This window comes from Galeopterus variegatus, unplaced genomic scaffold, assembly GCF_000696425.1.
Source record: "Galeopterus variegatus unplaced genomic scaffold, G_variegatus-3.0.2 Scaffold9, whole genome shotgun sequence".
NCBI classification, from domain to species: Eukaryota; Metazoa; Chordata; class Mammalia; order Dermoptera; family Cynocephalidae; genus Galeopterus; species Galeopterus variegatus.
In genome coordinates, this window is record NW_007726120.1 from 450,381 (window position 1) to 474,632 (window position 24,252).

The window sequence follows — 24,252 nt, forward strand, 5'->3', positions numbered from 1 at the left end:
TACAAACATAATTTTTCAAAAATTCACTTTCTCTACTGGTTTATAATGATATAACTGAACTATTTATATATAAGGGTCCCTCCAAGTCTGATTCAAGAAAAACAACAACATTTAGCACTTAAGATGCCTTTATGTGTCAGGAACTATACTGAACATTTTACCTACTTAGACCATGGTTTTGGAGTCAGAACGCCAGGGCTTAAACTTAGGGGAGTCCTGATAAATGTAAATGCTAAATAGGTCTTACTATTGCTTGTTTGTTCACTGGCTGATAGAAATGTGTTCATCAGTTAAGGTACATAAATATGCTGGTTGACACAAACTACATCTTTTTTAAAAAGCATCCCAAATATATAACTAGATTTTATTAAACAGGAAAAAAAAAATCAACACATTTTCCAAAGAGGCAGATATCCCAGTAGCTTTAGTGAAAATAAACTTAATATCAGCTTGCTTGAACAAAGCATTTAGAATAAGTGAGCAAATAAACTCTTAAAGCAGGAAAAGGGTACCCACAAGCTCTAGACCTCATAATAGTATAAGCCAACAAATTAGGCATTGTTTTGCTTAACACTTTTAGTTTTAATGTAAATATATTATTTAGAATATTAGCATCTGAACTATTTAATGACTATTTTATCTTTTTAACTGAATTAAAACCAGGATTTCTGGGACTTCCAAATAGTCTTTAAAGTTTTCCAATATGGACATAAACTAACCCCTGCTCCTCTCTACATATAAAATGTGAAATAACTGTCACAATATATCAACATGTTCACAGGAAGATTTTTAAGGCTTCTGGCACATAAAATGTGTAATATCTGTGTGACAATTATGTCATAATTACGTACAGAAAATATTTAAAACTCTCCTTGTGCAATTTAAGTTCTAAAGATGAAAAAACCAAGTGTTCCATAATAACAAAATATTAAAATACTATGAACTTCCCGTAACTTCATCATTAATTTGTAACAACATAAAGAATGCACAAGATAAGTCTTACACACTAAGTGATCATTGAGAATAACTCTTGTATTGAATGTACTTATTTGTTATCACTAGTTTTCTAGATCATTCTTTCAGCACAAAGCAGACTTCATACACATTTCCAATTAAATGGTTACACTGAGATAACAAATGTCAGATCTACATATGACTAGCTACGTGTCCTACAAATATGTCTATAAATCTTAACATATACTTTTGTCTTAGTCACCATTGTAAAGAATATATGAGTAAGTGAATTCAATAAAGAGTGATAATTTCTCATTTGAAACAAATGAAAGTCATTTACACCTTGTTTTATAGTTCAAAAGCAGCATATTCAGCTCTTAAGGCAAAAAAATCCCAAAATTTTTTATAAATTATAAATTCTAGTAATTCTTCTTTTGGCAGTAAAAGCCATAATACCATTCTTATACTTTAATAGTAATATATTAGTGTACATCTGAATATACATTTGACAAAATTCTCCGTTAGTATGAGGTTGATCTGTGAAGTAGAAGTGGGAAAGTGCAATATGGCAGGGAAACATTTAACGGCTGTCTCGAGCATCAGGGTACATGGCATGGCTGAGTCTCGACCTCCCATTCACAGATATTGTATTTGATGGAACAGTAACCTAAGAGAAAGAAACACACTTTGTACCAATCAATTTAAAATGGGACAGCTGTCTAATTTTCTATATTTTCAACCATTACCACATTTTAACTTCTACTTAATTGTAAATGCTAACATTTAGTATTTATTATTCAATAAATTACAAATAATCAGGAGTAAAGGTTCAGTTTACCATGAAATTAAAAAAAAAAAAGTTATTTCCACAACAAACAAGTAAAATAATCCATTAACACATCTTAGTCTTTACAAAATTACCAAATCAACACAAAGGACAAAAGCACAAACAGACTGCAGATCAAGCTGTTAAAGAGCATTTTTAGCTAGATTAATTCTGGCTCCCCAAAACTGCCTTGAAGCATGTAAAAAATTAAGTGAATTCCACAAAGCAATGAATTTTATAAATTTTGTATTGATGGTATATGTTAACTTGAAGTTCTCCTCCCAGTGATTCTTTATTTATTAAAAAATAAAACAAAAAACATCCCTTGGTTATTAAAATGCTTTCAAATGAATAGCTAAAAAAAAGTCAAATCTATGACTGTTATGCCAAGACAGCTGCAGAAAGAAAAGGAGGTTTGTTTGGTTTTTTTCTTCAGTAAGTAAATTCTTAAGTTTCAAACTTTTATGGCAAATTCTTCCATCTGCAGGCCAGGTAGACCACTAACAGTGTTCCCATGGACCCACATAGGAGCGAGGGGACACAGACAACAGAAAAAAGAAGCCACTCAGAGGTTGGTGAGTCATTGCAAAGGACCGGCGCACAGCCTGCCCCATGGGAAATGTTTGGAGTATGGGTGCTGGGGGAGATGGGCCCACCAGGGGAACACTGGGACACAGCATGGACAGCTGATCTGCCCTCCAATCAGCACAGAACCACTCAGTGGAGACTGGTCAGGAATATAGAACTGCAGGGGGTACAGTTTGCTGAAAAGACTCAGGCCCAGACCCGAGTTTCCACATGACCCAGGTGTACCAGATCTCACCAGACCTGAAAGTGCTTATAAGATCAACCATTAAATACTGAGCGGCACAAAAAGAATTCCCCAGATAATCAGCTGCAAGGCAGCAATTTAGCTCAACTACAGGGCTCAAGCACTGGTCCCCACAGGAAGTTCCCCCATTTTAGAAGTAACCAAAGGACAACAAATTAATTCCAGTGCAGAGTTTAAGTGGTAAAAACAGTGAATAATCCAACACAAAACTGAAAGAAAAAACAAAGTACTTATAGACCAGAGACAAATTTTGATATTAACCAGTAAAGGTTTACCACTACCAAAGGACACCTATAAAACCTAGAAGGACTGGAAACTGCCTGGGCTCCCAACCCGGGGAGGGGAGAGGGCCATGGGCATCAGACATGCCCCCACCCCAAACCGCACTGAGCCCAGCAATGACCACCAGGCAGCTGCCAGAAGTTCCCAAGGCTCCCAAGTCAGGGTGGTGGGGGGCTGACAGCCTTAGCGATGCCCCTATTTCCCTCCCCCTTTCCCTCCTCCCCTCCCCTCCAACTGCTCCACAACATCTTAGAATGTAAAAAAATAATAATGTTAATAAATAAATAAATTTAAAAAACATACTGATGGGCTGGCCAGTTAGCTCAGTCGGTAGAGTGTGGTGCTGACAACACCAAAGTCAAGGATTTGGATCCCCTTACTGGCCAGCTGCCAAAATCCAGAAAAAACAAAAATAAAAAACATACTGATGGCTCCAAATGTCTACACTTAACATTCACTGTAGCACCATATATAGAATCCAGTTATATGTCTATCGATAAGGAGCAAAAAAGATATGTTAACATTCATATAGTCAAATACTATGTAAAAAATACTGTAAGTATGTATGTAGTAAGAGGTGAAACTTCCAAGAAATTTATGAATGATTTCCAGAGGATTCCGTTTTTGTAAACTAAATACATTTACAAAAGTACAAAAGTGGTCTAGAAGCTTACACAGCAACCTATTGAGAGTGGTCACTTTTGGAGAAAAACCGCATTTCCTTTGATATTTAAAAATTTGTTCCCTAAACTTTTAAACATGAGATGACATCATTAGGATACTGTTCTATAAATCCTGAGGACAGAGATCTTTTAATGCCTATTTTATTGTCTATTTTAATGCCACTTTATGCCAATGTTTATTTTAGTGCCTGACATAGTATAATACTCAATATTTTTTGAATGGGATATAGGAATGTTTCACAAACACTTATAAAATAAAAAAAGTATTGCTTGAATTTTTTAAACAATGAACATCTTACACTTATAACAAAAATACTTTTAAAAAAATAACATTTAAGAACTTACTGATGTGAGCATTAGCAGTTTCCTGTCCACCCTTGAAGTTTAAAGAATTTTCAGAAATGTTCACGTAACTTATTTCCATAAGGAAAGTAACTGTGAAACATTCATTTACTTTTACTTTAAAAAAATACGGAAAGAGATGCCAACCTGAAACCCTTTGGATATTCAAATTTAAGTTAAGGAAATATGAATACAAAGCACTCCATTTAAATAAACAAAACAAGCTAGCAAGATTCTAGGTGATTTATCCAGTTTTTTCCTTCCCTCCAGGCTTCTATCTAGCCAAAGTAAGTTGTGCTAAATATCATTCATCAGTTTATTGCCAGACTTTATTTTCACAAACTTATATTCTCTTTGTAATAGTGTAATAACCTGATTTTTAGTAATTTAGTAACCATCGAGCACTGAAAACAGCCAAAGAAGTTCTTGTGTCAACATAGGCTGATGGTAATGGATTACTTAATCCATCTTATTCTCTGTAAATAATTTGCTGATTCATATATAAATCTTAATATCAAACAATTCATAAAACACTGAGCTAGATGTATTAATGCTTTTATGAAGACATGACTAATCTCTGTGACTACATGGGGTTGAATGGGAATAAGGTATGGGAAAACCCTTCAGAACATGAAAAAACATGGCATGTTCATGACTACATTTATACTAGAGCAATCAACTAGATAATTGCTCTAATGTGAACCAACCATTATAATGGTTAATTGGGTAAGAACCAGAGTCATAAGGCAAGTTGGTACCTGGAGTTAAATTGAACATTTGGGTGCCAAGATTTAGGCAAACAGAGAGCCAACTTTCTGATGCACAATCTAAACCTACTGTCAAAATTACTGGAGATTTTTCTTGGCAATATAATTGTTGTTCTATTAATAAAAAGTCAGAATTTAAAAGAAACTGGGAGAAATCTTTGGTACAGGACAGAAACATGGAACTTAAGCAAAGCCCACAAGAAATTAAGAGACTGCCTGTGTCCATTTTTACCATATTTGCTATTTTTTGAAATACATGTACAGAAAGGTGCACTGAACATAAATATACAGCCTAGTGAAAGCAAACGTCCATGTATATAACCTGCCACCTAGGTCAACAGAAAGAATATCACCAGCCTCCTACTCATCTTGTCTTTAGTTAAATTTTGATATTTTCTTCATTATAGATTTTTGCATTAATTTGGATATTTTAAGTATATTGCACTAAAACACTTATCATGATTAATTACTTAGTTTTTTGGTTCCTCCTTAACTGTGTGCTTGTCCTCCTTACCCCAATAAGCCCTCAACAACCACTTTTCTTCCCCTCTGGAGGCAACCACTGTCATAATTTTTATAATTACATCTTTGTTTTTAAAAATAACTTTCACCTATGCATGCATCACTAAATAATATAGTTTTGCATGCTGTCAAACTTTACACATATATATTTTTGTATGTTTCTATCAACATTGTTGAGTTTTGCTCTATTTTGTCTATCTTATTGCTATATAATAGTCCATTCTTCGAATATACTAATATTTATTCTACTATTTTAGAGTATTACGGTTATGTTTATTTGGAGTTACTACAAACAATATGCCAGGAACACTGTTATATGTGAGTCTTGGTATACAAAAACACAATGTTTAGGATAACTAGAAGTGAAAATACTGTTCATGGAGTGTGGATATTGTGAACTTTAATGTGAACCCTATCTGCACTTTTAGTAAAATTAAATAGATCATGCATAAATTTTTCATTTAAAAAATTTAGGAGCTGGCCCTACATACACTCAGAGCTATCAATAATCTCCTACTCAAAGAAATAAAATTTTAGACTCAGTAGAACCTAAAGTAATGAGTTTTAAACAGGATACAATTATAGGATCATCATTTAGGGCCTGCTTTCTGTGTTGATTCATACCCAACTCATTCCGGAAGCAAGGAGAATTTTCTATGTGAAAGACTGCCAAATCAGGGCCCGTATTTGGCACGTATCTGTATAGCTGGCCTGTATAATTCTGTTGGCCTAAAAGGCATTTCCAACTTAATGCACAGTTTTCTTCAATTAGTTCACTGAAAGTGATCAAATATTTTCACTGACTTAGTACAAAGACATTGCAATAAGTTTCTGTGTAGTTACTTGGGCCTGATGCAACACCGTTTCCCGGGCCCAGGCTATGAATGCACAGAAGGCAGTGGCTTCATTTTATTAATTTTTGTATTACCAGTGTCTAGTGCAATGCTTGGTACTTATGTGTTTAAAAAATGCTTGTCATGTTTATTAAACTGAGAAACCAGTAATGACTGGTTTGAAACTCATCCTTAACTTAAAAGATCAGAAAAAGACAATTTTTCCTAAGTGAGATAGTACAATTTATTAACGTGGGCATATATCCCCCACCCCCTGAAAAATACAAATTTGTCATAACCTGCAAAATACCAATTTCAGTATTCAAAGCTATACCAAAATTTTATGCCGCCTGGCACCTAAATGCAGACTCTACAAATAATCTACAATATTCAAACCTAATCCCCTGAATTATTCCTTCCTGCTTTCTCCACTCCTGACAGCACCCAATATTTTGCCTTGCCTTTGTGTTTGCCTAGATGGGAGTGCCAAGTCCTCTGCAGGAAGAATGACTATCACTCATGGCTTCACACAAACACACAAAGGTAACTGGCTCGAGCAATTGAGTTTGGCCAGTGTTGCTGTGGTTGAAAGGCCTGGGATGCCTTTCCCCTTTTTTTCTATCTTTGCAGCATTCTTGATCCTTTGCAGATTTAATTTCTGTTGAGCTCAATGTTTTGCTCAAGTCTCTTCCTCTTCTCTAAATGGCTTCTAAAATGATCAGAGAAGGAATTTACAAAATGAAATGCCTAGGGAGTCAGTGGAATAATAAGTACTTTTCCTGTCTTGGTTGTTGAGGTGCTTCCAGGAGGACTAAGGGGAGAACGAGAGAGAGGTTTAGGGAGATGACTGCCTCTGGGAAGTCTAAGTGATGAGCCTTGCTCAAAGCTTCACTGTGTTCCCTTTCAGTGGATGAAAGGGACAGAGGGAGGAAACCTACCTGCCAAGATTTCCCTGCGACACTTGTTTGGTGTTTTCTCTAAGAAGAAACATACCTCCTTCTCCTGATGCTCTCCTATACCTCAGTAAGGAGGAGCGAGATAAGTTTGGCAGGGCATTATTAAGTCTTGAATTTCTGTATTAGCTCTCATCTAAAGCAAATCTCTAGATATTCTCTACTTTTTCTTAGTTTAACCTGTAAAACTTTCCCCCAAACCCCACATGTTAGTAACTTTGATCACTGCAGGAGCTATGTTATGGATTGAATGTCCCCCCAAAGATCATTGGAATTTAATCCCCACTGTGACAATGTTAAGAGGGTGGGAGATCTTATTATGGTAATTGAAAGGTGGGGCCTTAGAGAAGTGATTAGGTTGTAATCACTGTGTCCCCATGAATGGATTGATCCATTCATGCAGTAATGGGTGTGGTTCTGATGGCTTTAAAAGGAGAGCAACCGAGCAGCTCAGCTCTCTCTTACTTAGCCATTTTGCCATGTGATACCCTGTGTTGTGGTGAAGAGTCACCATCCACCAGGGGCCTGTAAGAAATAAATTCCATTTCTTTACAAATTTTCCAATTTCAGGTATTTTGTTATAAGCAACAGAAACGGACTAATACAAGATATAACTGAAAACTTTTAGGTTCCTATTACTACTTCACTTTTTCTGAAATAGGGAAATATTTTCAAAAGAATCTTTCTTGCTGTGCTAACATAATCCCTTACAATAAGAATCCAGGACCCTTTCTATATATAGTTATATAATAATGAACAAAACCCATGTTCTGCACCTGGCCCATGTTGTGGAAAACAGACCTGACATGTTTTTACGTATGTAAAAGACTCTGGACTCTTTCAGCTTATACTTCAAAAATGACCCGTGACATCAAAGAGTAACTTCTGGATCTCTATTCAGATTTAAACACTAGAAAAATTTTTCCCGTTAGTTTGACAATGTTGAAAATAAACCCACTGTCACCATCTGATAAAGAAAACTTACCCTTTTCAATTTGGCAGCAGCCTCTCCAGAACGGATTGCAGTCAGCAAACTTTGTCGGATCTGTTCTGGGTCAGAGCTTTGGAATGTTAAGGAACTTTGTCTCTTAAGGGTGAATGATGGGCAGTCAGTTGGAGTCTGTGTTTGGGAATTCTGTTCACTATGTGCAGAGTTATTTTCCTACAAAAATAAAGACAAAATATTTACATGAATACCAAAGGAAGAATGGGCCATTTCTGCAAAAAAAAATATTCATCATCAATAGTTCTTTAAGAATCACCATTTGCTACACTGGTGTCTTAGACACAGCCCTGTTTCCTCACCCACTGAATGATCTCTGCTGCCAGAGCTAATTTGGAAGATAAGGGCATTATCCTTCCTTCTCTTGAACTGAGAAGGCTAAGGAAGAAAAGCAATACTTCTCTTTGTTTCATAAATACAGTGGAAATTTTACTGTGCTTGAGTTAAATAAGACTGATTTCACCAATACATGGAGTTGGCTAGAAGAGCCAAATAATCAAAAAATTCTACAAACTAAAAAATGACACACTTTCATGATTCCAACATATTGGGTTATGAATTTATTATTTTGAAAGTATAATGTACAAAAGTCAAATAGTAACAATGTCATATTGGTTGAATCTAACGTATGTTCTAATAAAAGAACATCGGTTATGCTAAACTTAATAGCTTATTTTGTGCTTCTGGAAGTCACAGGACCCAAGTGCTAACCATATTTTCTTTGTTTTTCCCTTGAGACTAAAAATAAAATTAAGGAACTTCCAAATTGAAGAATCAAAAATTTAATTACACTTCTTAGGAAGGAATATTTAGTAAGTGATTTAACTGGCAAATGTTATCAAGTAACCTTAAAAATTTATTTTTTAAACTGCCAAATAAATATCTTTATAAAAAATGAGCTAAACAGGGCTCAGGCAATGACTCAAAAACTGTAGTATCTAAATCAAGCTTCCACTGTTTAGGAATGGTATTCCATTCCAAGAAAAAATGCAGGCTTTATTCCACCGTAAAAAATTAATCTCAATTTCATACATCTTCTCCTAATGCTATATCAAAGTAATAAACATAAATGCAAAATATATGAAGAAATATTCTTCAAGATAAATACTGTTTTAAAATTTTGGAAAAACCTTTGCTTGGCAATATGGTTAATGTTCTCTCTCTCTAGGAATGTTTGAAAAAGTAGTATAAAATACTTCTGGAACTGTCACATAAATATGAAAGTATTCTTTAAACACTATCAAAGTAAAAGTACACAACGTATTTCTTAAAAATGGCAAGTGGATTACCATGATCCATGCTGTGAATTTCATCCTCTCCTATGACTGTATTATCAAAATACAAATACTAGCAAAATACAATACTAGCAAAATACAACACTTAGTTGACCAAACACTAAGTCAACACCCCTTTTTAACAAATTATTAGGGTTAGATAGTAGTTAGTAGATGTTTTGGTCAACACACATAAAACTGGAAAACTAGATATGAATTAATAAAATAAAGAATTAAGAATATTACATTTTAAAATTATTTATACCTAAAAATGTTCGGTAAGCTGAGGATGAATGTATATAATGAAAAATGCATAGCTGAGAGATGTTCATTTTATATAGTCTTTGACACTGCTTATGTTTCTATATAATTAAAACTATTTATTTTGCTATTACATAGTACTGTAAATTTGAAGAAGAAAATAGAGTAAACCAGAGCATCCAGAAAAGTAAAAAACAAATTAAGATAAGCAAAACACTGGAAAATAGGCAGAACTATAAAGTAGTAAACTATACAAATGTATGAAACACTTTAAAACATTTGCTAATGACACAATTATATAATGATGGTCTTATATTAATATCTTCAAGTTATATGAATTACAATAATTCTTAATTAGATTCTATGTATTACCACTCTTTTCCCTGTAATAGCTTGATATCAGATGAATATGAATTCAGAGTTAAGTAACACAGACATATTAACATGCTTGTTAACCCTCAGGTGCAACACTGAACATTGTTAAATGTTGTATAAGAACCTGAATACTTATTTCTCCAAAGGCAACATTACCTTATCAATCACACCAAGTTGTGGGATGTCCACAAATTTATTTACAGACCGAGTCTTCCCTTCCTCTGTGTCAGGTGGAGGTTGGGCACATGCACCCTCACTGGATGACTCAGTATGTGTTTTACTGAAAGACTGTGACCTTTTTACTACAGCAAGAGCAAACGGTGAAGGAGCAGAAGTTGAATACGGTCGTGGGGCACCGAAAGTTCTCAAAGTCTTCAGATTTAGTGCTGCTACCTGAGCAGTGGGAAGAGGCACAGGTTTTGGAGGTATGGGAGGAGGAGAGGTTCCAGCAGGCTTGTGACTGATGATGTCATCATCAGTTTTTTTAATATGGAGTTGTGGAGCAGAGTGAGTTGTTTTGCTTAAGGGAGAAAGAGTCTGCTCTGGAGAAGGCAGCATGTCCCTTTCCACCTCTTTATTTGTTAGTTCTTTTGGAGAAGGATTAGGGGCAGCATGGACACTCTTGGCAGCTGCAGATGTCACATAGTGACCTGATACTCTCTTCTGCATCTGCAAGAAAAACGAACTTGGTTTGGCCTGGGGATTTGAAACCCGAGATTTAAATTTTGACTCCAAAATATTATTTATATCCTCCAAATTTGGTGCAAAAGGAGCTGTGCCAGTGTCTCTAGTCATTCTGGGAATATGTGTCAGAGGATTAGCCATGGCACCATCAGGTGAACTCACAGCACTGTGCACTTGAGGCTCTGTTCTCAAGGTAGCCTTGGGTTTAGGGTCTGGAAGCGGTTCCTTTGGGACTTCAGAAATCACAAGGTCTTCTGTCTGGATGGCAGTTTCTCTCACATTCTCATGAGTGTGTGTTTTTCCTGAAGTCAGTATCTCCTGATCATCTTTATACCCTATGAATTCTGATTCCCAGTCTTTGAATATTTCTAGGGACTTGGGAGGCACTATTTTATAAGTAGTCATTCCAATTTTAGGTATATATTCTCTTGTAATTTCATTTGAAGGTTTTGGCTTGGGATTGTAGTCCTGTCTGTAAAGTGGATAATTCTTTAGATAAGAAGCAGCTGAATTTTTATCAATCCCATCTACAGGAGGCAAAAGATCATCATTACCACGGGCACAAATTGGATCTTTTAGAGTAAGCTGATCTTCTGAATGTACAATTAGGGTGCCCTGACTCCTGAATTCTCTTGAGTTATCTACAAAATCTTGTGGAATGAAGGATGAATGCTGAGTTGATTTGTTGTTATTTGAAGTTTGCACACTTTCATCAACTTTAAAGTCAGAGAAATTATGATCTTTGTGATTCCTGTCAAAATTGTTACAGGAAGGGGTTGTCTGAATTGCTGCATCTTGCATTTTTGTCTTTTCTTCACTGGGTTGATTCAGTTTTTGATCTGGTACTGATGAAGCTACTAGATGATTTTCCTTGTAACATATAGTAGTATCAATTTTATGTGTCTCACAGTTTGACTGTTTGTCAACTTCCAAGTCCACATCATTATTTTTGGCAACACCTCCTACATTGGTTTCTGTTTTCTGCACTCCATTTTTCATATCTTCTGTGTTCATTGGAAAGGCAATTATTTCATTTTGAACTATTGAGAGAAAACATATTGTCAAGTATATGAAAAAAAGTAAAAACAAACAAACAAAAAAACCTCAAGTTTTTAATGCCTACCTTCCCCAACATGAAATGGGTTGGTTTGAAATCTGGAGATCATTTTCAGCTCACTAATTATACAAAGGCAGGTATGACATGCAGAGAAAATACTGTGGAATTTGGATTCATAGAGACCTGAGTTTGGAATCTGGCTTAACTGGTGTGGCCACATGTTAATTAACCACTTTGAGACTAAGTTTGCTCAGATATAAAAAGGTGAAAATATGTATTTTATAAATATAAATATGTATATATAATTTATATAACATGCTCATTAGGATAGGATATTGCCCAGAATAAGAACTCCATAGAAGGCAACTATGTTTCTTCTTATAAGTAAAGACTCTGATGTGAAAAAAGAAATTGAGAAATTCAAAAAAACTATTTTCTTTTTCCATTTTTGACTCCTTCTTTTCTATAGCCCCAGTGTATTTTTATTTCATATCCAACATTAAAAGAGAAACAATCTCAGCAAATGTCAGTTTTAATTAAGGCAGACAACAGAAAACATTACCTTTAAGATTTGAAGTAAAAACAGAATCTAAGTTAACTGTCATGTTAATTAAGTTGTCTTGCTAAAGACTGTTAGAGGACTTTGTTTTTAGTCACAACATGGATGATTAAATTATACAAAAACAATCATGTTGATTTTGATTTTTTCTCTGTGGGAAAAAGATATCTTTATTCTCCTGGAGTCAGAGTCCAAGTAGAAAACATAATCTTGCTCTTTGCTGCACTACTTTTTCTCGATTCTAGTTCAGACCTCCCGAAAAGAAGACTCATTTGCCAGTGTCTAGGTTAACAAAGCAACAGCTTCCAGTCAACGCCATGATGGCAAAAAACTGGAATAAGGCATCTGGAAGTAAATATGGGGAAAACTGGGTATCCATGTGCAGAAGAGTGAAACTAGACCACTATCTCTTAACCATATACAAAAATCAACTCAAAATGGAGTAAAGACTTATATAAGACCCAAAATTATGAACCTACTAGTAGAAAACGTAGAAGACATGCTTCGGGACATTGGTCTGAGCAACAAATTTATGGAAGAGACTTCAAAATTACAGGCAACAAATGCGAAAATAGACTAATGGAATTATGTCAAACTAAAAAAGCTTCTGCACAGCAAAAGAAACAATCAACAGAGTAAAGAGACAACCTACAGAATGGGAGAAAATACTTGCAAATTACGCATGCAACAGGAGATTAATATCCAGAATACAGAACTCAACAGCAGAAAAACAAATAATCTGATTAGAAAATGTGCAAATGATCTGAATACACATTTCTCCAAAAAAAAGAAGACATACAAATGACCAACAAGTATACAAAATAATGCTCAACATCATTAATCATTAGGGAAATGCAAATGAAAACAATGAGATATCACCTCCCATCTCATCCCAGTTAGAATGGCTATTATCAAAAAGACAAAAAATAACAAATGCTGGCAAGGATGGGGAGAAAGGGGAACCTTTATACGCTGTTGATGAGAATGTAAATTAGTATAGGCATTATAGAAAACTGTATGGAAGTTCCTCAAAATACTAAAAATAGAACTACCATATGATCCAGCAATCTCACTACTGGGTATATATCCAAAGGAAAGGAAATCAGTATGTAGAAGAGATATCTGCACACCCATGTTTATTGCAGAACTATTCACAATAGTTAGAATATGGAATAAATCTAAGTGTCCATCAACAGATGAATGGATAAAGAAAATGTGGTATATATACTCATTTTCAGCCATAGAAAGAATGAAATCCTGTCATTTGTAGCAACATGGATGAGCCTGGAGGACTTTATATTAAGTGAAATAAGCCAGGCACAGAAAAATAAATACCACATGTTTTCACTCATATGTGGAAGCTAAAAAAGTTGGTATCATAGAAGTAGAGAGTAGAATAGTTAGGGGGGAGAGGAGGATAAGGGAGAGATTGGTTAGTGGACGCAAAAATATAGCTAGATAGGAGGAATAAGTTAAAGTTTTCTATAGTACTGTATGGTGACCATAATTAACAATTTATTGTATATTTTCAAATAGCTAGACAAGAGAATTTTGGATGTTCCCAACACAAAGACAAATAATTTCACAAATATTCCCAATGATTGTCAGGCTTGAAAACCTAGAATCACCACTGATTTTATTAGCTAATCCATCCTCATATGTTTCTGACAATGATGCTAACCATGTGTTTATGAATGGCCAGGCCATTTTCCAAGGATGGCCAGTAGAGGAAGAAGGTAGCTCTTATACTATCCTTGACAAAAGGATGATTTAGTTAAGTGTCTGGGGTAGGTAAAAAGGAAAACAGGATAAAACTACTTTAAGGATAACAGAAATTATTTATCCTAAAAAACACCGAGAGTTGACAAAGGTCATCGCAAACCATGTGCAAATCCAAATAAATATTATGTAAATGTATTTGTGACCCTAGCATTAACCTGATGTCAAAATTTCAGCAAAAATGATTTAATTTGACCTTTTTTTTAAAAAAAGGAAACAGCTTTTAAATTATGATCTCTTAATAGGAATGCTATTGTCATCATAGTATATGCTATGAAAAACTGAATCGAAGGGAAAAAAAAGTGAAATCATTTACTTTTAGACCTTCTCAGAATGGTATAGAATGTGAGGTATAAAGTGAAATACCTATATATTAATACATATGTATATGATGGTACTGCAAAAAGTTCATGGAAAGATTTGTCTTTTTATTCTATTTTTCCATTAACTATTTGAAGTACCCTTGTTAGATATATGACATGAGGATTATCCATATCTTATCCAAGTATGAATATGACATTCCTATAAGAATCTTAACCTAGTTCTGTATGTTAACATAATAGATCGAAGGATGAGAATTCATAAGCCACTTCCTTATTCGCTTAAAATACCATTGTGCATTCCTTGAATTTTCTATTTGTGTAGTACTATTTTTCTGAAATTCAGTCCTAAGTATATATTTTAAGAGTATATCAGAATTCTTTTAGGTGCTATGAAGAATTCAAACAAAGTATCAGATGTAATTTTTCTGATCCAAAACTGTCCAATACAGCAGAGGAATCAAAAATATAAAACCACATGGTTTCTAGTCATGAAGTGACAAAATAAATGGAGTGGCAGGATTTGGATAGAAATTGAATGGGTGAAGTAGACAGAGGATGAGCATAGGCCTAAAGATAGAACTGAGTGCCTTACATCATAAGAAAAAGAAGAAATTGTCTTGATTTGGGAACTAGGAAATAGTGGTGAATAAATTTACATAATTAGATGGTTCAGGCCTTGAAAATCAGGCAGACAAGTTTCATCCAAGGTGTAGTAACTTGACTCTGAAGTAAAAGAGGCTTGGACTAGGGAGTTAAAAGGTTAAAAAAAAGAAATATGAGGGTACTTCAAAAAGTTTATGGAAAAATAGAATTAAAAGATAATATGAATCTTTCCAGGAACTGTTTGAAGTACCCTCACAGATCATAAATAGATGCATGAAGGATACATCTTCAAGATCCAAGATCTAAGTTAGATAATTCCTAAGATTTAACAATAACAAAGTAGCACACGTAATAGTTAAGAGCACACTCTGGAGCAATATTGCCAGAGTTCAAATCTCAGGTCTGCCACTTAATAATTGTGGTACCTCAGTGAGTTACTTAATATCTTTATGGCTCAATCATCTGTAAAATAAGACTAAAATAATAGTTTACTAATATACCTATAAGTGAGGTAGGTATTAAATTAGTCAATATACAAGATTAAGTGAGTTAATAACATATATAAATTGTTAAGAAGAGTCCTTGACAAATAATAGTGCTATTAAAGTGTTGGCTATTGGTGCTTATATAACTCACCATTCTCTTGGCTTGGGCCCAAAGACTTCAAGTTTCTTACACTGTCAACTACCATCTCTTCATTGACTGTATCATATACTACATTGTGTGGTCCTCTGGAAGATATGGTATCATACGTTATATGTTGATATTATTCAAACATATACACACCAGCATGCACGTGATGAGAAAATAGACATTAATTTGCAAAGACCGATAGACTGAAATAATCATCTTTTTCTGCCAAATACTGGAAATTTATTAGCAAAGAAAAAATACAACTGATAGGAAATGCTGCTATGAAATATTAGCTTTCATATGGTGGTCCTATTACAAAGAAAAGATGTAAGAAGCTTGGTAAAATGGACACTATGGTAAAAATGTAAAAAGATGTAAGATGTAAGAAGCTTGGTAAAAAAGACACTATTCCAAAATAGTATCTTTATTTTATTATTGGTTGTATTTTAAGGAAAAAGGAAATAAAATGAAATATTTTAGTCTTGTATCTGGCAAGATCAACTATATAAATCAGGATGTAGATTGACCTCACTGATTTTTTATTTTTATTTTTTTTGGTGATAAAATAGTTTAATTTTGAGACAATCCCATGCAAATTATAGTAAAAGTCCAATGAAAATGATTTATTCTGCTTGCTTGATTTCATCTTTATTCATAGTGCTGCATTTCAAACCAAATATAAGCTACAGGACTAGACTATAGCTTTCATTTCCTAGGATCATGTGCAGAGTACATTCTGTGCATTGTAAAGTTGACTATAAAAATAATGCTGGTGATTTAACATCAGACGCTGCTATGCAGAATTGTTAACATGTACCAGGCACTGAAAATTCTCCAGGGGCATTTAGTGAAAACTGAAAATTAAATATTCTATATATGTCAAATATTTAATAGGCAACACACACACACACACACACACACACACACTTTAATTTTTGAGTCATACAAATCACGTTATAGTTTACATGACAAAGGGATATTAGAACTGTCGAATTTGATTTTCTTTGAACACAATTACATGCAAATAGATACTTTATTAATAAACACTTTCATAATGATAGTAAAAGGGAAGGAGTCTAAGTCAAAGGGCCGACTATATTTGTGTTTAAAATATTGGATCTAGGGCCGGCCTGTGGCTCACTCGGGAGAGTGTGGTGCTGATAACACCAAGGCCACTGGTTCGGATCCTATATAGGGATGGCCGGTTCGCTCACTGGCTGAGCGTGGTTCTGACAACACCAAGACAAGGGTTAAGATCCCCTTACCGGTCATCTTTAGATCTATATTTCAGAAGTCCATTATTAATTAAACAAACCACCACCAACACTGGCACACAGACTACTTACTGTCCATCTGTGTTGCTAGTTTCTTGTTTTTCTTCCTGGGAGTTTTGTGAGGACTCTCTTCTATCATTGTCAAGGGCTGAGGCAGGATCATTTTTCAGCGTATTTATTATATTAGTAGATATAAAAGGAATATCTTGTGACTTCAAAGAAATCTTTTCAGCCTCATCTTTAGGCACTTCATTCAGTTCTTCCTTTTCATCTATCTCTTCCAGGCTATAATCAGAGCTTATTCCAGCTACAAAGAAATTCAGATATAATCCTAAATATTAATTTTCCTCATTCATCCTATGAAATACTGGCAAGGAAGGAATTTTTAAAATAATAATTAGTTGGACTCTTTTAAATTCTGGTTCAAAGATAATAGTGAAATACTTTTCTAATGGTGAAAAATCATGTTAACATATAACCAGAGTATCCCAGACTCATACAATTCTGAAAACAATTTGCTATCACTCTAGGTTTTATTTATGGTAGAAACAAGAGGTTATTTAATCTCATAAGCTTTTGGTTAAATATTTCATTTAAAAATATCTTTCAATTAAATGATTTTTATATTTATGCAATAAGTTAATAATGCAAATTAAATAAAAATTAATTTTAAAAACACAATTTGAAAAGAACATGAGATTTCTGTACTGTCTACAAGTGCACATACAAAAATTTGACTCAGTGGTTATCAGTACTGACTACATTTAAGAATTACCTGAGTCCCTTTTAAAAATACTGAGGTTCACACCCTGCTCCACAGCTATTAGATCAGCCTCCGTGAAGGGGGGCAGCAAGAATTTTTAAGGTGCCTTAGGTGATTCTAATTTGCAACCAGGGTTAAGAGCCACTGATCTAGATTTTTAATATAATTTTTAGAAATACAAACAGAACAAGTACTAAACAATGAAAATTAATTTTTATTCCCACCCAGTTTGATTCTCAGAGGCAACTTACTCTAAAAACTTTTCCTGTATGTTATCAGAAAGCATAATGTGCATACATAAGCAGATATCCATACTCACGTGTTTCCTTTTCTCTTTTTGGTTAATTTATTTAATATAAATGGAAACATACTCTAGCCAATGTTTTCCACCTAGCTTTTTTTCCACTTAGTATATCAAAAATAGGGACCCCAGTGGATACCTGAAACCACACACACACACACACACACACACACACACACACACACACACACACACACACACACACACACACACACACACACACACACACACACACACACAGCCAAACCCTCTATATACTCTACGTTTTCCTATACATACATACTTATGATAAAGTTTAATTTATAAATTCGGAACAGTAAGAGATTGACAACAATAACTGATAATCAAATGAAAAAATTATAACACTATACTGTAATGAAAGTTATGTGAATGTGGTCTCTCTCTCAAAATATCTTAATGTATTATACTTACCAGTTTTCAGACTGTGGTTGACCGTGGGTAACTGAAACCATGGAAAATAAAACTACAGATAATGGAGGACTACTGTTTACACATTTTGGCAAATGTTACTTTATCATGACATGTTCAATAGTTATTGTAATGCCAATGTGCAATATTGTACGTCTATGCCAGCATATTGTATCTATGTAAGAGTATATTTATAAAATCTGAAAATTGTGTATTAAAAAAATGAAAGGCCATGATGCCTTAGATACAAATATGTTTTATAAATGACTTCTCAATATATATTAAGCTCTTTTGTAAATTACCTTAACTCAAGTAATATTTAGCAAATTATCAATTGTCATCCTTATTTCTCTCTTGCCTATCACAGTTATTTGAGAGCTACACAACTTTTCTTTAAGTATGAGGCCCTCATTGAGAAACTGATCTCAGTTAATTAAAGGATGAAGAATGAGTTATATGTTGTTTCAAAAATTTTTTCAAATAATTTTTCTGGGATTTTTTTTAACTTGTAGTCACAGGCATCATACAGGCTTAAGTGTATTTTTTCATTAGCTTGAAAAGCATTCCTATTATTAGAAGTCTTAGAAAAGGCATTGATTCTTTAAAAAAAGAAACCCTAATTATCAAAGAGAATTTTCACAGTTTGTTGTTTGGGTAGTACACATTTTTCCAAGCTTTTAAAAATAATAAGTTTGTTTCATATGTGTTAACAAACTTCTATGATGGCCAAATTTTATGACTTCAATAAAAAAGAAGTTGGGTTGTAAACAATGAGTAATTTTCGCAAATGTTATATAACAACTATTATGTTTCAGCTTCATAAGCGCTAAAGAAAGAATATTCATTTTCAAGGAACACAGTGCCCAAAATCTTAGAACAATTTTAAGATGTTACAACTTCTGAATGTAAATGTTAAATACATGCACCAAAAATCATTTGAAACTATTGAAATTTCTTATACATACTTAGGTTTATAAATTCTGAATTTTATGTTTTCAGTCCCTCTGAAGATAGCAAATATTGACTGAAACAAAAAAGATTAAAATATAATTTAAAATTCAAAATGTAATATATATAAAAGAAAATATTTAAACTTTCAAAAGATGTTTTGTAAGTCTATGACATTTTAATTGTGAAGTTATTAAAGTTTAAAATTTCACTAGGACTTTTGGGATACCTTATAACTTTTTCCTGAGGATCATTAAAATGGAAAAATTGCCTGACAAATACTATTCTTTGCTAAAATATAACAGTATTAAATTAAAGCTATACCACAGCACTACCTTTTTCCTCTTATTCATTCAAATAATGCTCACTGTGTTGGACACTATTGTAGTTGCTACCAGAGTTGTTTTTATCTTTGGAAAATGAGGCACAACTTACATTCAGTAAAATTCACCATTTGTGGAACACAGTTCTTTGAGTTTTGACTGACATATATAGTTGTGTAATCACCACCACAATCAAGATATAGAAGAATTCCATCAACCTCCTAACTTCCTTCATGCTCTTTGGAAATCAACCACTCCCTCAAACCCTAGCCTCTGATAACCATTATCCCTACACTTTTGTCTTTGCAAGAATATCATATGAATGAAATCATACAACATCTAGCCATCTGAGTCTAGCTTCTTCTTTTAACACAATGCACTTGAGATTCAGCCATGCTGTTGTATGGATCAGTAATTGGTTTCTTTTTATGGCTAGGTAGTAGTATTCCAATCCATGGATGGACCACAGTTTGTTTACCCATTCCTCAGTTTAGGGACATTTACGTTGTTTCTCATTTGGGGCAATTATGAATAAAAACTCTATGATAACTCATATGCAGGTTTTTGTGTGCACAGGGACTTTTATTTTTCTTGAGAAAATACCTAGGCATGAAACTGTTCGGTGATATAGAAAATAAATGTTTAAATTTTATTATAAAAAAAAACAAACTGCCAAAGTGTTTTCCAAAGAGGCCACAAAATTTTGCATATCCACAAGCAATGAGTAATAGTATACTAATTTTAAACAACTGGTTTGAGGTGATAAAGACTTTGAGTCACTGAAAAAATAAGTAAAATTATGAACAAATTCAAGTATTACCTAACTACAAAGTTTTGCCATCTTGTGGCAAAACAATTCCATTAACTTTAAAATAAAAAAAATTGAAAGCAGTACTACAGAGAATAAGCCACACAGATAACAAAGTAGTTCAATGAAGAATACATATGTAAATATTTTCATTGAAAATAAAGTTCAATGTCCCCCAAAAGTAGAAAGCCAAATAGAAGAGAAGCTGAAATCCTTCAGAACTACTGATTTTATTAATCTTACACTTTGTCATATTCATCTACATGGATATGGAAATAGCAAACTCCAAACCTGGATAAAATTTCAGGTAAAAAGGAGGAAACTCCTATTTCTTTATGAAACATTTTTACACAAGAGTTCAACAAGTAACCAAATCCATACTTGATGGCCTTTTACTCTACAAAATGTATGACCACAAAGCATCAGCCAGGAAAGGCCCAACCACGTACATGTCAATGATGTCACAGCTGCCTCAGGTGTTCCAGGACACTCAGAGAGAGAGGTTTCATCCATCAGTTTGGGAGCAGTGCATTGCTCGTGACTGGGGAGCCCAGTGCCAAGGGAGGCTTCTGCCAAAGAAGTGGAATCTGTGGAAACAGCACTTACACAACAGAGTTAAGGCAAGCAGAGACCAGGAAGTATTTGAGAAGAAATCAGATGTGTTAGCTCACAATTACCTATGCACTAAACAAGAACAAGTAAAAGGAAAAAGAAGAGAAATAGATATTGAGCAAAGTTTGGATAGCATGCACACCTATTTCTAATACTATGGAATCTTCTAATTTCACTATACAGTTTAAATAGTTAACATTTATTCAATAAATTTCCTTTGTGGAACAAAATGATGTCATTGATATTATTCTAAGTGAAAGCTGAGAGTAATCATTATTAGTTATGTAATAATCATATTTTAAATCACAGAGGAGTGGAGAATTCTTATATATGTTAAAATTTCAAATTCCTAAATATGACTTAAAGATTAAGGATTCCAGAGCACTGTGGGTGCTTCTGAATTGCTCTTGTATTTGTAAATATAAATTATACAAATTAGGTAAGGTTATATTAAGCAATTTTCATACTTATATTACCCCCTGGCTAAAGTACTAGCATAATACCATACTATTTTGGTACGGCATTAATAGTCTATCGCATTCATTCATGTCTGACATTAACTCTAAAGATTAAGAAATTTTATCATACTTATTTTTATAACAGCTGCTACGTGGCTATTACTGAAAACATTGGAAAGAGTATTTAGACTAAATTATTTTATTTTTACTGTAAATTTCATTTATTTGGGGAAAATCCACAATGAGGGCCATATAATAGAAAATATTTCCATGGTAAAAAAATGTTTACCATTAGAGTAGGATACCTTGTATGTTGAAATTATACCTGGAAGAGTTGCATTAAAAAAACTGTGTTTACACCTTCATGTAAGTTTTCTTCTTGACACACCAAGGAATATTCCTAACTATGACGTGTCATTACTCTTGGGAAGAAGGTTAATAAATGTTAACCTGATAGTGCATAAAGAAAAACAGAAGACCTAATAGGGAGAGTATTCGAGGTACAGTTCCAGAACTGAAATTTTGATCTCTGCCATTTTCAATTCCAGGGGCAGAAGAAAATTCATTTCATGATACGAAATTTGGGAAATGAGGCCAATGAGTATGGACATCTTTCATTTACAGAGCATTATGACTAGATTCCTTTCTCAGCCGTCATGTAAGTTCCTTTTCAGTAATCACACAGTGTGGAGTAAAGACATCATACCTGGGCTGGATGTCCCCTGAGGAGAATTTGCTTCCAAAACACTGTCTGGAGAAGCTCCATCCACTGACTGTAGGGCTAAAGGAAAGCAGCAACACAACTTATAGACAAGTCACATTCACAAATGAAACAATCCCTTAATATTTAACTTAGTCATTTTTATATAATTCATAAAGAAATGAACCTTAACCTTGCTAGAAGCCATTTTACTATCAAGCTGTGAAATGATTAAAATCCACTTAGATTCCCATTCCTATAATCCTGGAATGGCAGTATTTTTCTGAGTAAATCCACAAATTATAATATGCTCATTTTAGGATAATGGAGCTGTACAATTTTGTCATTTTGTTCCATTATGTTACAGATTTTAAAAAGGAAATTAAGAGAGAATAATTAGGACTCATTTTAAAAGCCTAAATATTATTATTATGTAATAAAAAGTCACAACTTATAACCTACATCATTTCTACTGTCTATATGAAACAAAACACAATACAAATGTAATGCTAATGAGAAAAGTAACATTACCAGTCACATGACTATTTTCATCACTTTGATGCAGGGGTATTTTGGAGGGTGGGGAAGGTGCTTTTCGCTTAGTCCTTCTCAAAGATGAATTCTCTACGGATGTGCTACTGAGCTGCAGCGAGCCTGTCCTCACTATGCCTGCTTCACACGGACTCTACAGAAAACAAAATGACCAAACACAATCCTATATTTAGAAAATAACAGCAAAGTTTAGGAAGACACTGAACTTTATGTCAAACACATCATATACCAGAATACAACATAATAGTCATTCATTCAATAAACATTTACGGAACATCTACCATGTGCAGAGCTGGGCTATAGAATGGATACGTAAGGAAAAATAAAATATGGCCATTCCCAAGAACCTCAGGCTAGGATGGGAGACTGACATGCAAACAACTACTTGTAATGTAGAGGATTCATAAACAATATTTCAAAAAAAAAAAAAAAATCTGGAGACACTATTGGATGTAAAATAAGGGATGAAAAAGGGAAGACCATACATTAATAGCTGGCTTGATTAATCAGTTTCTTTCCAGCATCAATGTATCAGTGAAAAACACTTCAAAAATCTATGTCTACCCAAGGCAAGCTCCTCAGAGGTCACCGATCACAAACAGCTAGCTGCTGCTCCCACTCACAGCACGTGACTGTCAGCAGACCGCCAAGACAATCCTGCCTCAGCAGGCTGACTGATGCCTCCTGGCCAGTTGCTATAGCATCTTTCTTCTTTCCATTTACAAGAAACCACTTAAAAGAGTTGTTCGTAGTTTGTGTCTCCAATTTCTCTTTTCCCACTTGAACCCTTCCAATTAGACTTTTCCCAACCCTTGATCTATTAGAACTATTCCTATCAAAGATACCAGTGACTTTGACCACGAACAAATTAGTGGTCACTTCTCAGAACTCGTTAAGCACAGCTGACCACCCTCCTAAAATGCTTTTTTTTTTCTTACTTCGAGGATAACACATTCCTTACTCTCCACATATCCTTACTCTCTGGCTACTCAGTTTTCTCTGTTTATTCCTTTGCATCTCGTGACCAACACTGGTGTGACCCAGGGTTAAGTCCTTGGATATATTCTCTTTAGTATCTCTGCTCACTCTCTTGGTGATCTCATCTATTCTCATGTTTTTAAGTATTATTTATATGCTGATGAATTCCAAACTTACGCGTCTATCCTGGACCTCTGTTCTGATCTCCACTTAATGTTGAAGGCCATTTCAATTTAGTTTGTCTAAAACTGAAAACGTGATAATCCCCCTTTTTTCTCCACCCCTATCTCCCATCCTGTTCTTCTCATAGTCTTCCCTGTCTCAGTAAAAACCAAGTCATCCTTCCATTCTCCCTCATCTCCTGTCTCTCTCTCACATTGCACTTTGAGTCCATCCTGTTGTCTTATCCCGTAAAAGACTTTCAGCATCCAGCTCAACTGCTACCATAGAGTCTGAATCATCATCAAGAATGTTCAAATCTCTACTTCCACATTAGTTCTTTACAATCCTTTTTCAAAATAGCAGCAAAAGGGGGCCGGCCTGGTGGCGCACTGGATAGTG

At 34.3% G+C, this 24,252-nt stretch overlaps 1 protein-coding gene across 1 annotated transcript in view; it reads right to left on the reverse strand.

Moving 5' to 3' along the window:
* Positions 1–345: 345 nt before the first annotated feature.
* Positions 346–24,252, reverse strand: part of COBLL1 (cordon-bleu WH2 repeat protein-like 1) — a 172,931-nt gene continuing 149,024 nt past the window's right edge. The window contains exons 7-14 of the mRNA XM_008585530.1: positions 22,693–22,846; positions 22,168–22,242; positions 20,841–20,978; positions 16,892–17,126; positions 15,549–15,643; positions 10,064–11,631; positions 7,980–8,156; positions 346–1,621 (exon numbers count right to left, since the gene is read on the reverse strand). Coding sequence (XP_008583752.1) covers positions 1,535–1,621; positions 7,980–8,156; positions 10,064–11,631; positions 15,549–15,643; positions 16,892–17,126; positions 20,841–20,978; positions 22,168–22,242; positions 22,693–22,846 — 2,529 coding nt within the window. The 3' untranslated portion in view covers positions 346–1,534. The remainder of the gene's footprint in view (positions 1,622–7,979; positions 8,157–10,063; positions 11,632–15,548; positions 15,644–16,891; positions 17,127–20,840; positions 20,979–22,167; positions 22,243–22,692; positions 22,847–24,252) is intronic.